At 41.9% G+C, this 12,428-nt stretch overlaps 1 protein-coding gene across 4 annotated transcripts in view; it reads left to right on the forward strand.

Annotated features, from left to right (window-relative positions):
- PLEKHG7 (pleckstrin homology and RhoGEF domain containing G7) overlaps positions 1-12,428 on the forward strand; it is a 69,238-nt gene that overhangs the window by 18,774 nt on the left and 38,036 nt on the right. For 2 of the 4 annotated variants that reach the window (XM_051846537.2, XM_051846536.2), the window contains 4 exons: positions 3,051-3,178; positions 6,069-6,109; positions 11,035-11,133; positions 11,898-12,041. In XM_051846537.2, coding sequence (XP_051702497.2) covers positions 3,051-3,178; positions 6,069-6,109; positions 11,035-11,133; positions 11,898-12,041 — 412 coding nt within the window. The remainder of the gene's footprint in view (positions 1-3,050; positions 3,179-6,068; positions 6,110-11,034; positions 11,134-11,897; positions 12,042-12,428) is intronic. The other 2 variants (XM_070052695.1, XM_070052696.1) reach the window with 1 other exon arrangement.

Raw genomic sequence — 12,428 nt, forward strand, 5'->3', positions numbered from 1 at the left:
AGCTTCTGCTAACTGCAAGAGACCCAGAGCAGGTCAGTGTATTCACTCAGCACTTGCCACCACTCAAGGCAGAGCAAGTGGAAGGAGAACATGCACAATGGGTTGGCAAATGGTAGTGTTTGCCATATTAACCTAGATTTCCAATAAAAAGAGAAGAGAGGAGAGAAAGGAAAGGTGAAACAGCTCACAGAACCCCAGGAAACATAGATAATTGGATACAGCTGAGACCAGACACATTTAAGTATTCCTCTTTTAAGCTATATAACCCAGCTGCTCCATGGGTCTGAATCTCATGAAATGAGGAGTTAGGCCTGGGGAGGGGACAGAGGGGACAGAGAATTCCAAACTAAGGCACCGAGGTATGAAATGCCACTTTGTGTGGGAATTACAACCCATTCCCTGTTTCTGGAGAAGAAATTGTAAAGTAAGGATTACCAGGAAGGTATATGGGGCCAGATTATGGCGAGTTTGTGTGTATGGTTTTAAAATGTGTTTCTTTGGTACAAGATGAAGAGCTAATGAATTATTTTAAGCCACAGGGACAGGTCAGACTTTAATTTTGCATAACTCAAATTTTATTTTAAATCCTTGACTTACTTTTTCCTTTTTTTAAAGACCATTTACTTATTTTAAAAGGCATAGTTGGAGAGGGAGGGGGAGGGGGAGAAGAAGAGGGAGGGAGGTCACACATACGCAGAGAGAATCTTCATCTACTGGTTTACACCCCCAATGGTTGCACAGACAGGGCTGGGCCAGTCCAAAGCCAGGAGCTTCATCTGGGTTTCCCACACAGGTGGCAAGAGACCAAGCGCTTGTGCTATCCCAGGCACATTAGCAGGAAGCTGGATTGGAAGTGGTGCATCTGGGACACAAACCAGTGCCCACATGGATGCCAGTGTCACAGGTGGCAGCTTAACCTGCTGCATCACAACGTGAACCCTGACTTTTGCAAGACTCACACTTAGTGACTGTGAGCAGGAGGGCATTAATACAAACAAGAGGCAACTGCATTTAGACAGAAGATGCTGAGGACCTGTTCTCAGGGGGTGCTGGAGGAATGCACACACAAAAGGAATGGCCTCTTGGAGTATCTAGAAGACTTCTTGGAACAGGCAGCCTTTATAAATAAAAATTAATTAGCTGTAGAGTCCAAGGCATCTTTTTTATTTTTTTATTTTTTAACAGGCAGAGTGGATAGTAAGAGAGAGAGACAGAGAGAAAGGTCTTCCTTTGCCATTGGTTCACCCTCCAATGGCCACCGCGGCCGGCGCACCGCGCTGATCCGATGGCAGGAGCCAGGTACCTATCCTGGTCTCCATGGGGTGCAGGGCCCAAGCACTTGGGCCATCCTCCACTGCACTCCCTGGCCACAGCAGAACACTGGCCTGGAAGAGGGGCAACCGGGACAGAATCTGGCGCCCCGACCGGGACTAGAACCCGGTGTGCCGGCGCCACAAGGCAGAGGATTAGCCTAGTGAGCTGCGGCGCCAGCCCAAGGCATTCTTACTTCACATATTTTATGGAAATTTGTGGGATATAAGTTATTGGTTAATTAGAAATTCCTAAGCAATTTATTCTATTCATAAAAAACTTTTCTAGATAACTTTACTTAAACCAAAGGCTGAAAATTGGAAATAATCTTTAAAACCAAAAGGCAGGAAAGACCTATGCCAAGTCACTAATCTAAATTGATTGTTCTGTAAATCTGGTATCTAGGAAACTGAGCAAAATCACAGCTGCAGAGGCCTCTCTCAGACCTACTGTATTAGCATCCTGAGGATAGAACTTGGGGCAGGGCATTCATAATAAATTCCACAGGGTACGCTAATGTGCACCAGAGTTAGGTCAGCAGCATGATGGGTCTGACAGGTATGACCAGGACCCTCATATCAAACATATTGACAAGAAAGAGGGCGTGAGATTCCAAAAATGTACAATTAAGCAACAAGAGACAAACGTGCAGGCAGAAAGGCCACATTTATGTAGAATGTCACAGCCACAGGACTTGGCTACAGAGCCTGGAAGGATTTCAGCAGTAGGATGTAGGCAAGTAGAAGGAGCAGAGGTAGGACTGCATCAGGGAGACTAATAGAGTTTCAGGCACGACCACTTGAGAGGTGACAGCACTACATGACAATGAACTAATCCTAACATCGAAATAGGTGTGCAAACCCAGGCTCTCAACTTTCCAGGCAATTTCATAGTGATGTTTTTATTACTAAATCAAGACAAAATTCCTCCCTATATGAACTGATATGCTAGACTATTTGTTGGTGAAATGAGAATTTCGAGATTATATTGGTCAATAATAGAAGGAATCGCATCTCCCATCCATTAGAATAGACCAGAAAGAATACAGGAACAGTTCTGATGCGGAAGCTGTAGGAAGGAATCCCTATGATTCAATGTTATCAGGTGGGTTCCCAGCATGACAGACCCCTTGCCATTTTTATTCCTGTGACATCACTGGGGAAATGCTCAGTGGCTTTGAACACGCTCTTCATTGTATCTGATAAATCAGCCATTTGTTGTGTGAATATCTAATAGAAAAGAAATTTCATGAAACAGGGTAGAAGAAAGGAGAAGGTACATAGTTCTGTTAAGATTTTCCAATAATATTTCTCATTTTTTTTTACTGGGAAAAAATAAAAATACCAACTTTAAATAGCCAACTTGGATCACTAGGGGTGCTGGTGCTGTTCTCACACATTCTGCTCACTTCTGAGTCCGAGTGCATCATTTGTAAAGATTTCTGTATCTGAGCTCTTTCTCCTAGTATCCTGAGTCAGAACAATTAGATTTTCTAGATGAACTCTTCTGCTTTGTATTAGTCAAAGTCATAAATGGTCAAGGCGGCTCAAAGAGGTGCCACTAAATTTGTTGGGTGTCATCACAGCTTTCCCATGCCTGATGCCTGCAATGGCCTGAGTCCTTCTGACATGGCAGACGTCAGGTGGCCAGCAGCCACTTCCGTGTGACCACAGGCATTCTGAATGGTGAACCTGCCTGCACCCAGCTCTAAGCCCTCACCTTTTGTCTCTTGCACACAGGTTCTATGAGCACAGGCGGAGTTCTGTGGTGCTGAACTTACCTGGACTGGAGGTGTTCCCTGGGGACCTTCTGGTGTCAGATGGAGCTGCTGATTACCTGTGCCACCCACTTCTGCTGCTGAATTCAGGTCCTGTTCATCCAGCCTATTTTTATTACATGTCTCTCGTGGGACAGATTTTGTCATAAGCAGGTGGAGATTTTCTATATTTAATAACTAGTGGAACACATGCCATGACCAGTTAAAACCAAAGACTCATGGATTAGAACAGGCACCAACCATGAACTACTGGAACCAAGTGATAACCACCCTTAGTACTGGGCATTATATTTATACAGGTGGGTAAGCCATGGATCTTCCTTCAAATGTTCTCTGGTCAAGTAACTTATCCCAGGCCCAAGACTTGGGAAAAGTGCACCAGTGACAACGGCCACCTCAGAGCACAGTGCCTTCACTAGGCTGGTGCCAGTTTCTCTATCATTGCTATAAGGCTTATCCCCACACCTCTCGTCTGCCTTTAGTCCTGCACTGGTGTCTTCCAACCAGAGAGGCACCGTGTGGCAGTAGAGAGCCAGCGGCAGATTAGTGTCTGATGGAGAGAGACAGACTTGAGTAAGAATCTGCATCTTCATCCCAGTTGTGAAAGAAAAGAACAACAGAGGTGTTTAGGGTACTTTCCTCATGATTCTAGAGTAGGCAAATCAAAGCCTTTGAGAGCTAAAAAGACTTAAAGAACATCCACATTGGTTCTTTTTAACCAGGTTTTGTTCCTAGCATAACCCTTTTCACAAAATAACCCTTACTTGGAAGTGTAACATATTAACCAGATGCAGGTGGTATCAATGCTTTAACCTGAAGTGGGTTCTAGAGCATGTCTGAGGTGTCCCTAGGAGCCTGGAACACCTGAAAGCAGTTTGCAAACTACCACATTCTCACTCACATGCATGCAGAGAGACCAAAAAGGAGAATGACCTAATCATGGTAGCAGCTGATTCATGTCAGGGGCAGGGAATCTAAACTCCTTACCTCAGACTCAACACCCTTTCCAACAGCCTGCATCAATCCTCCATTGGATAGACAGGTATGGTCTTCTGTATGTGGATTCCCAAAGCCAAAGCCACACATGAATAAACCATAATGAACATCTATATTGCTCTTCATTCTTTATAGATCCTTTCCCCTCTGCTATCTTATACAATGCAATAATCCAAATCAACACCATTGTCTCATACGATACAACAACCCAGTGAATAGCCCAAGAGGGATTAAGTCATCTGCTGAAGACATATCCCTAGAAATAATAGTTTAAACCAAGTGTTCTGCTAATAGAGGTTCACGACGCCTCCCACAGGCTCTAAACCAGCTAACAATTAGAGCAGTAGTCCCCAAAGGCTAGTCCCAAACCAGCAGCTTTGGAGTCACCTGAGAAACTGTCAGAAATGCGGTCTCTGGAAATCGTCCCTGGGCCTTCTCAATCGGAGAGCCCAGGAATGGTAACCAGCAGTCCTGCAGTCTTGCTTTGTAACAAGCCATGCAGGTGATTCAGGTGCTAGCTGAAGCGTAAGAACCAAGACACTGAAGAGTGAGGTCCGACTTGCTGTGCAATGCTTGTTGATCACAGAAGTTGTTTTGTGAAGTTGTATGCCTAACACTGTGGTAGATTCCACAACATAAGCAATGTCCTGCACCCTACACCTCCATGCCCTCTTTAAGGAATTCAGAATGGAGATCTTGTGTGCCAAATTCATGATGTAAGTCACCTGCACATACGGTGGAAATAGATTCTGAATCCTCAAAACTTCATATTTAAGACAGATAATGAAAGATTGTAGATTCACTAAGGCCTTATTTAAATCTTCTTCTGAATACTTGCCTCAGTTTCCCTAGGCTCCAAAATTATCCCTAAATTTAGAAAGTAGACGAGAGAAATTTGCCAAGGACCCAAATTATTGCAATTCAAACTAGATATAACAATTTACTACCAGGCATTTCAAAGCTAATTGCTAAGTATGGCGAAGCTGATTTGTCTCTAAGGGAGATTCCACTTAATATCCCTTTTTATAAAGATCAATAAGGAGGTCAGAATGAGCGAAAGGGTAGTCAGTTGGCAGGTGCTGTCTAAGATTACAGTGAGAAAAGTCCCTCAAGTACATCATTAGCAGTAAAGGCTGTTCAGGTCATTGCTTTCATATGATTGAAGGGTTATGCAGTCTCCTGGTGAATTGGACAGAGAGAATGACCTATATGAAAAATATTTTGAATACTGAGAGGTCAGAAATTCCGACGTAAACCCAAAAGATGACTATCAGAGTTTTCTGGGTATCATTTCAAATTGATACAAACAACAACAACAAAATCAAGAAGTCAGAATGTCATCTCTTTAATCTCTGGGCACCAAAAGAATGCATGACCAAATAATGACTTCCTTCTTAATGCAAAACCACTCCTAAGGACTATTTAGGTGGTGGCCTCTAGTGACAACAGCCCCCAACATAAAAATCGGTGGTATGTGTTGGTGTTCCCTAGTTCAGAAATCTTTATTTAACCACTTCTGAGGATTACTGGGTTGATGTAATCTCCAAGTCTCATGTCTGGCCAGGCTACTGAGGTTGCCTGTGATAGGATGGTTTATGGTAAGACCATGTAAAAATGAAGTTAGTCCCTTCAGCCACAAAGTCCTAGAATCCTGTGTTAAGTGAATTACCCAACCTCTTTATTATAGTTGATGGATTTCACCCCCCAGTGACAGAGAAAAGGGGGTTAAACAATACCATCATAAAGAAATAGGACATTACCACTTTAAGGCAGCAATAGAACACCAACCTTTAGGTTGCAACATTACATCATTCACTTATCTGCAAGAATACAAATGTTCATTCTGTGCGTTCTCAGGAGAAGGAGAACTAAAGCAGGATGAATTCCGTTTGGCTTATTTTCATAAGGAAGGTTTTGTAAAACACTGCAATGATCTGTCACTAATTACTCTGTAATAATATATTTCCTTAAATTCACCCACCAGAATCCAAAAAACCAAGATGGCCTTTCTCCAAAAGAGGATTGGTGAGTGTTATATATTGTCTTTTTTTTGTTTTAATTCAGCCTCCTACAGCAAAAAAAAAAAAAAAAGAAAAAGTGAAAATATGATTGAAAGTCTCTTCATTCTGCCTTATCATTGCATAAAGGCAGATGGCACCTGAAATGTAAATCACCATCCACAGTCTTGGCTGTAGCACATGCCAAATGGTGCCGCTTTGTGCAGCAACACAGAGCTAATTGCCAGTTGTTCCTGCATTCTGCAAAAATGTTTAAAAAAATTCCAAAGCAATTCTAGTGTAGTGATGCCTTACAACACTAGATTTTTAACTTGAGATGGGTTAGGCAACAGCTCTCTGCATGAAGTAAATTGCAAAAGTGCCTGTCTGAGCTTGCAGCAGATGCCATGTACATAGGTTGCATTGAAAAATTAATGAGATATTACAGAAAGATATTACACAAATACACTTCTACTTCTGTGAAAGCCAGGTGGATTAGTCTGAGTCCGTTTTTTAAGTCATTCTTGTTTAGATCCATTATCGAAGAGTTACCAATCTAAATCAGCAATCCCTGAGTCCTGATCCCTAGGACAAGGGTGACTCCCGTCAAGCCTTTCCTTCTGACGTGCTGTGGTAGGCAGAGGGCACGTTCATGATCACAACCTGAATCCTCGGCCCTGTTTTCTGGAGAAGGAAAGGGACTGGTTTTGTGTTTTCACAAACACACAGACACACAGTGAGAAGCAGGGCCTTATAGTTATTGTGCCTGGTTCTGTTAAAAATCTGTCATGGGCCTCTAAATCAGTTTGTCATCTACTGTTGACATCTGCAATAGTTTTGTAGACGCACACCCTTGATTTTTTTTTTAAGTCCAGTAACTAAATTAAAAGGCCTCTGAGTTTCTAACCCCAACTGCATCACCTACTGCTCTATGACCTTGGCCAGATGATAAGCTCCCCCCGCTTCAGATCATTCCCTATAAAAGGTAAATAGCACCAGCCTCAGAGGTGGCTCTGATGAATAAATCAAAATGCACGTGGAGCTTACCACAGGCTAGGAACTCACTCTCAGTTAATATTGGCCATATTATAAGTAGTAATATGTTTAAGATTTGGAAAAACTACCTGTTCTCATAGTCAAGTGTATGAGTGACTTGTGTATTTTTTTTTTCAAAACAAAGCAATTTACATGGAACATGGTCTACACATTACAAGCTGCTAATGATAAATTGTTAATAAAATTGTAACACAATTACCACCAGGGCTAATGCTTCCCAGTAATTTTCCTGGCAGGTCTGAGTCAGAGTGCATGGCTATCATCTCTCCTGAGCTCCTTCCTCATGCAGACAAAGGCTGTGCCAGTCACCAAGCAGTGAGACCCAGGAGAAGTTTCGCATCCTCTGAGCCTTCCTAAAGGAAGGGCAGGAAAGCTAGCATGTGCTTTCAGAAGGGGAAGACTTCGCTAAGGAAGGAATGATCCTTCAAGTTGTCAGGAAAACCTTTCTTGTCCACAAAGAGAAGCAGCTTGGGCCAAAGAATCAAGCTAAGGTCCAAGACACCCATTACCAACTCACAACTGATAAGATCAGACTGACGCATAAATCTGGGGTTGGGAAGATGTGCTAAATGGTGTGTGCTCTGTTGGGGGGCAGTGGTGGAAACACAAAGAATAAGTAGTCATCCCTCTGTGACTAAGTGGGATTGATTCCAGAATTCCTCATGGATCCTAAAATTCGAGGATGCTCAAGTTCCTTGTGTAAAACAGCACAGAATCTGCATTAATCTGTGCCTATTCTTCATATATGCTCTTTTCATCATCTCTCGATCATTGTAAAAATGTGGATGTTCCATAAATTGTTGTTATACTGTATTTTGGGGGAATAATGACAAGAAAGCAACCTGATTTTTAATTCAATTATTTGTGCTCCACAGTGGTTGAATTCATGGGTGTAGAACCCATGATATGAAGTGAAATCTCAAAAGGTTTCCACAAATGTAAAATCTTCTCAGCAGTGAAAAGAACTTAATTTCTTGAAGTGAAAACAAGAATACAGTATTTGGTGCCTTGAAAAATCAATACATCTACTTCCTTCATCCTCTTTGCCTTATTTATCAATTAATTCATATCTATCTAAATAATAATCTACATCAATAAAACTAACACACTTTAAGTTGTAATGTATTTTCCCAATCTATTACACAGTTTTCCTTTTCTTCCCTCTTTCCTTTCCAATGATCAATAATGTAAATAACAGCAGATAATACCTTTCACACATGACCAGACACTGTTTACATGTACCTTTGTTTTTGTACATAATAGCACACATGAGATCATAAATTTTCACAACCATCCAACTAAGTAGGTAACATCATGAGCCCCATTTTGTAAATAAAAAATGGATTCAGAGAAGCCAAACAGTCTGAGGTCACAAAGCTCATAAACAACAGGGCAGGGACTCGTCTCCAGCAGTCTGGCCCCAAGTCTGTTCTAGCCCCCACATCACATCACCCCTTTAACTCTGGGGGTCCCTGTATCCATACCTGGTCTTGTCTCCTTCCTTTCAGATCTTATCTGTTGTCACAATTCACTGTCATACCTTTACCAATCATTCAACCTTAACCTTCAATTTCACTCCAGTTCATGTCACCAGTGCCTGCTTCAAATTTCCATTCCACCTACCTCTTATTGCTAAGCTTGCAGCTCCAGAACCCTGGTTTCTCCCTTTATATACCATATCCTCTCAAATGCCCTTTAAATGCTTCTCATCACCTCCCCTAACCAATGCCACCAGAGTACAAACAACAACACACCAAATGGGTCTGTTATGCTAAAGAATTAAGGTGACCACTGAGAAAACTCTCTTCTTTCACTGAAATATCCACTAAGCTATTTGGCCAAGAGGTTGTTCAAACCCATGGCAAGCCACAGTGAGAGCCCTTAAAGTCCAGGACTGGCACCCACTTTCCCGCAATTCCATTGCTGCTCCCATTGTCTCAGCTTCTTCCTTTGCCAATTGGCCCTGTTTTTATTGCCACAACATGCAGTTGCTATGGTTTCAGATATCAACAAGAAGCATATGTCCCAAATGCTGTAGGAGGACCCCAACTGGCTCCAAGATTCCTTTGCTACTATGGAAGCTAATGAGTCTATAATTGGCTTCCTCTTTCAGTGCTTAACTCCACCAGAAAAACTAACCCCAGCCCCTTGGCACATTCCAAAACTATTACAGGATCTCCTTTCAGACATACAGAAGGCAGCAGATAGCTTGTGCCTTCTCTCGCTGATTGAAATGTCGATTAACTTCCCTCAAACCATTTAGATCCACACCAACTTCAGGCAATAGAATAGAAAAATTATTTGTGATAAACATTCCTCTGAAATGCACCCAAGTTGACTGTAGAAAGCCTTACACACTGTTGTCTGATAGCCTCCTCCTGGTTTCAGTGGTAAGATGAACTCTTCAAGTTAGCAATTTGGGGCCAGCACTGTGGCGCAATGGGTTGGGCCATGGCCTACAGTGGCAGTATCCCATATGGGTGCTGGTTCATGTCCCAGCTGTTCTGCTTCCCATCCAGCTCCCTGCTAATGCACCTGGGAAAGCAGAAGATGGCCCAAGTTCCTGGGCCCCTGCCACCCATGTGGGAGACCCTGATGAAGCTCCTGGCTTTGGATCTGCCCAGTTCCAGCCATTGAGGCCATTTGGGGAGTGAACCAGAGGATGGAAGACCTCTGTTTCTCCATCCCTCCCTCCCTGCCCCCTGCCCCCTTCCCCGCTATAACTCCTTCAAATGAATAAATCTTTAAAAAAAGTTAACAATTTAGGATGTGGCAAAAGAATACTAAATGAATTTTTAAAAGGCTGTTATGCAAGGACAGTTCATGGAAAATGCGTGTTATGAAGAAACTAAGCGTGGACTTCAATTTTTTTTCCATTTTCCATGACCTTTTTTAAGTATCCTTATGTTAAGTTTTAAAAGAAAGTTACAAAAGTGTGTAAATATGACAATACTTGAAAATTAATTATGGGACACAGAATTTGGCCTTGTGGTTAAGACATTCTCATTACACGCTGGAGTGCCTGAATTTTATTCCCAGCTCCAGCTTCCAATTCCAGCTTCATGTTAAGGCAGACCTTGGAAAACAGCTGTAATAGCTCAAGTTCTTGCCTTCCTGCCACCCAGAAGGGAAAGCTGGACTGAGTTCCTGGCTTCCAACTTTGGTCCCAGCCCAACTCCAGCTGTTGCAGGCATCTAGGAACTCTTTCTTCCCCTCAAATAAACAAACACAATTATAAGTATGATCTGAGACATGTTTGTAATGGTTACCCAAGGGTAAGGATTATGAGCAGCTTTAATTTTCATTGTATTTTTGTTTATCAGATTTTCTCCAATAATCATGCATGACCTTTGTAATCAAATTTTAAGACAAACATTAATACTGAAGGTTTCAGAAAATAAGTGGGTGATTCTATCCTAAGGAAACTAGTTTCAAGTACGTTCTGGTATTTTTTAGCAGGGAACAGTTGTGTAAGGCAAGTCCCACTAATATTCTGGGTTTTATTTAGTCATTTACTAAATGAAGGGTTAAACGAGTACACTGAAGGCAGCTTTGGATGCAGAAATCCTTTGGTCCAGAATTCTGAAAAGGATGGGCATTAACCTTAGAGTCTAACTATTTGCTATGTGACCATTCCATACCTTGAATTTCTTTTTTTCATTAATAAAATGAGAGGTTTGTACCTGACATTCTCACAGGCCTCTGTTCCCCCAGCTCTGACATTCTGTGGTCACTATATGTCAGGCTAAGACTCATAGCTGGCTTTGGAACTGTTGGTGCCTTAAAAACAAAATGTGCAGTCTGTTCTTATGAATGTTAGAATGAAGAGATGAGGTTATCAAAATTGTGTCTGTAAAGAATTCATTTTTGAAAATCCTTTTTCTAACCACCTTTCAGCAGAGCAAAGACAAAAACAAGCACATATCCGATCTGGAAAACTGCCTCTCCTCTGTGACGATTACAGACTTCAGGGGCTATGAGTTCTTCAGCTATAAGGTATCTCATAAGGGAATATTGTTGTTTACTGTGTTGCATGGCATTTTCTTTTCCTTTCTTTTTCTACATTTTTTTTAATGATGATGATGAAGCTTTCAGATTATTGCCTAGTTCGTTATATCAGCAAAGTGCAAGAGAGGAACCCTGGGCTGGGTAGGACAGAGCCAAATCTGATGTAAATGCCAAGACCTGGAGAAGTCATTTCATTATGCGAGAGCACTTTGTAGGTCATGAAGCTTTGTAGATTGGTCAACGCTGTTACTGTTATTTATCTCTGTGCCTCAATTTCCTCATTTGAAAATTAAGTTGTTTTGGATAAGGAAATTTCTAAAGGTCTCTTTGGGTTCTAAAACTCTTATTTTATGACTCTTCAGTAGTTAATTTCAACAAGTCTTACCAGGAGAACCCAGAATCAGACTTCCAAATCCCAAGTTTGGGGTTGTTGAGGCTTTCTTCTTGCAGCAAACCGAAAATAACTCATGAAAATCTCAAGCATAAGTTAAAATACCACCAACTCAAACTTCTTTCCATTTTAAAGTAAAAATATTTTGTGCCTCCCCTCATCCTTTAAGTCAGGAAGAATTAGTTGCCCAGAATCATGCAGGGAAGCTGTGGTTGGGGTAGCTCAAGGAGGTACCTCAAAGACAGACAACAAGAACATGAAGAGGCAAATAGACTGCTGTACTGCAAGCCAAAGGAAACAGTGAACAACTCAGCCCAGTGGGGTGGAAATGCTGTGTTTTTTTATTTCTCCCCATTTATAGGATAAGACCTGGAATGAAGTCATGGAAACACATCAGAATCTTCCTAATGATCAATTAGACCCGAGAAAGCAGCAAGAGGCAGTGTGGGAATTATTCACGAGTGAATGTACTTACTTCTTGGACCACTTATTAGTCCTTAAGATGGTAATGCTGGGTTTAATTTTTGTGGCAGTTGGGAAATATTTGGTTTTTGGGGACTTGATTTCCTCATTATTTTATTTCCCCCTCTTTTGGGGGACCTTAAAGAAAATTGTATTGATTGTTCATTTTTGTTTATATACTACTTGGTTTTTTATTTATTCTTTAGCTAAACATAGCCTGTCAAGATTGGATGAACATGGCTTCCCATCCAACGACCCAATGCCTCCTGCCAAGTTCTCACCTGTATTTACACACTCCTGGAGTCAGGCAGCTGACAACCACCCCCAAGGCAGCCCATTCAATCTTTGGTCCCTTCCTCTCTGGCACTCTGGCTGCCAGGTGAATTCTTTTGATTGGCCACAGGGCTGCAGTCATAGATTTCTGACATTT

This window comes from Oryctolagus cuniculus, chromosome 11 (genome assembly GCF_964237555.1).
Source record: "Oryctolagus cuniculus chromosome 11, mOryCun1.1, whole genome shotgun sequence".
Taxonomy (NCBI): domain Eukaryota; kingdom Metazoa; phylum Chordata; class Mammalia; order Lagomorpha; family Leporidae; genus Oryctolagus; species Oryctolagus cuniculus.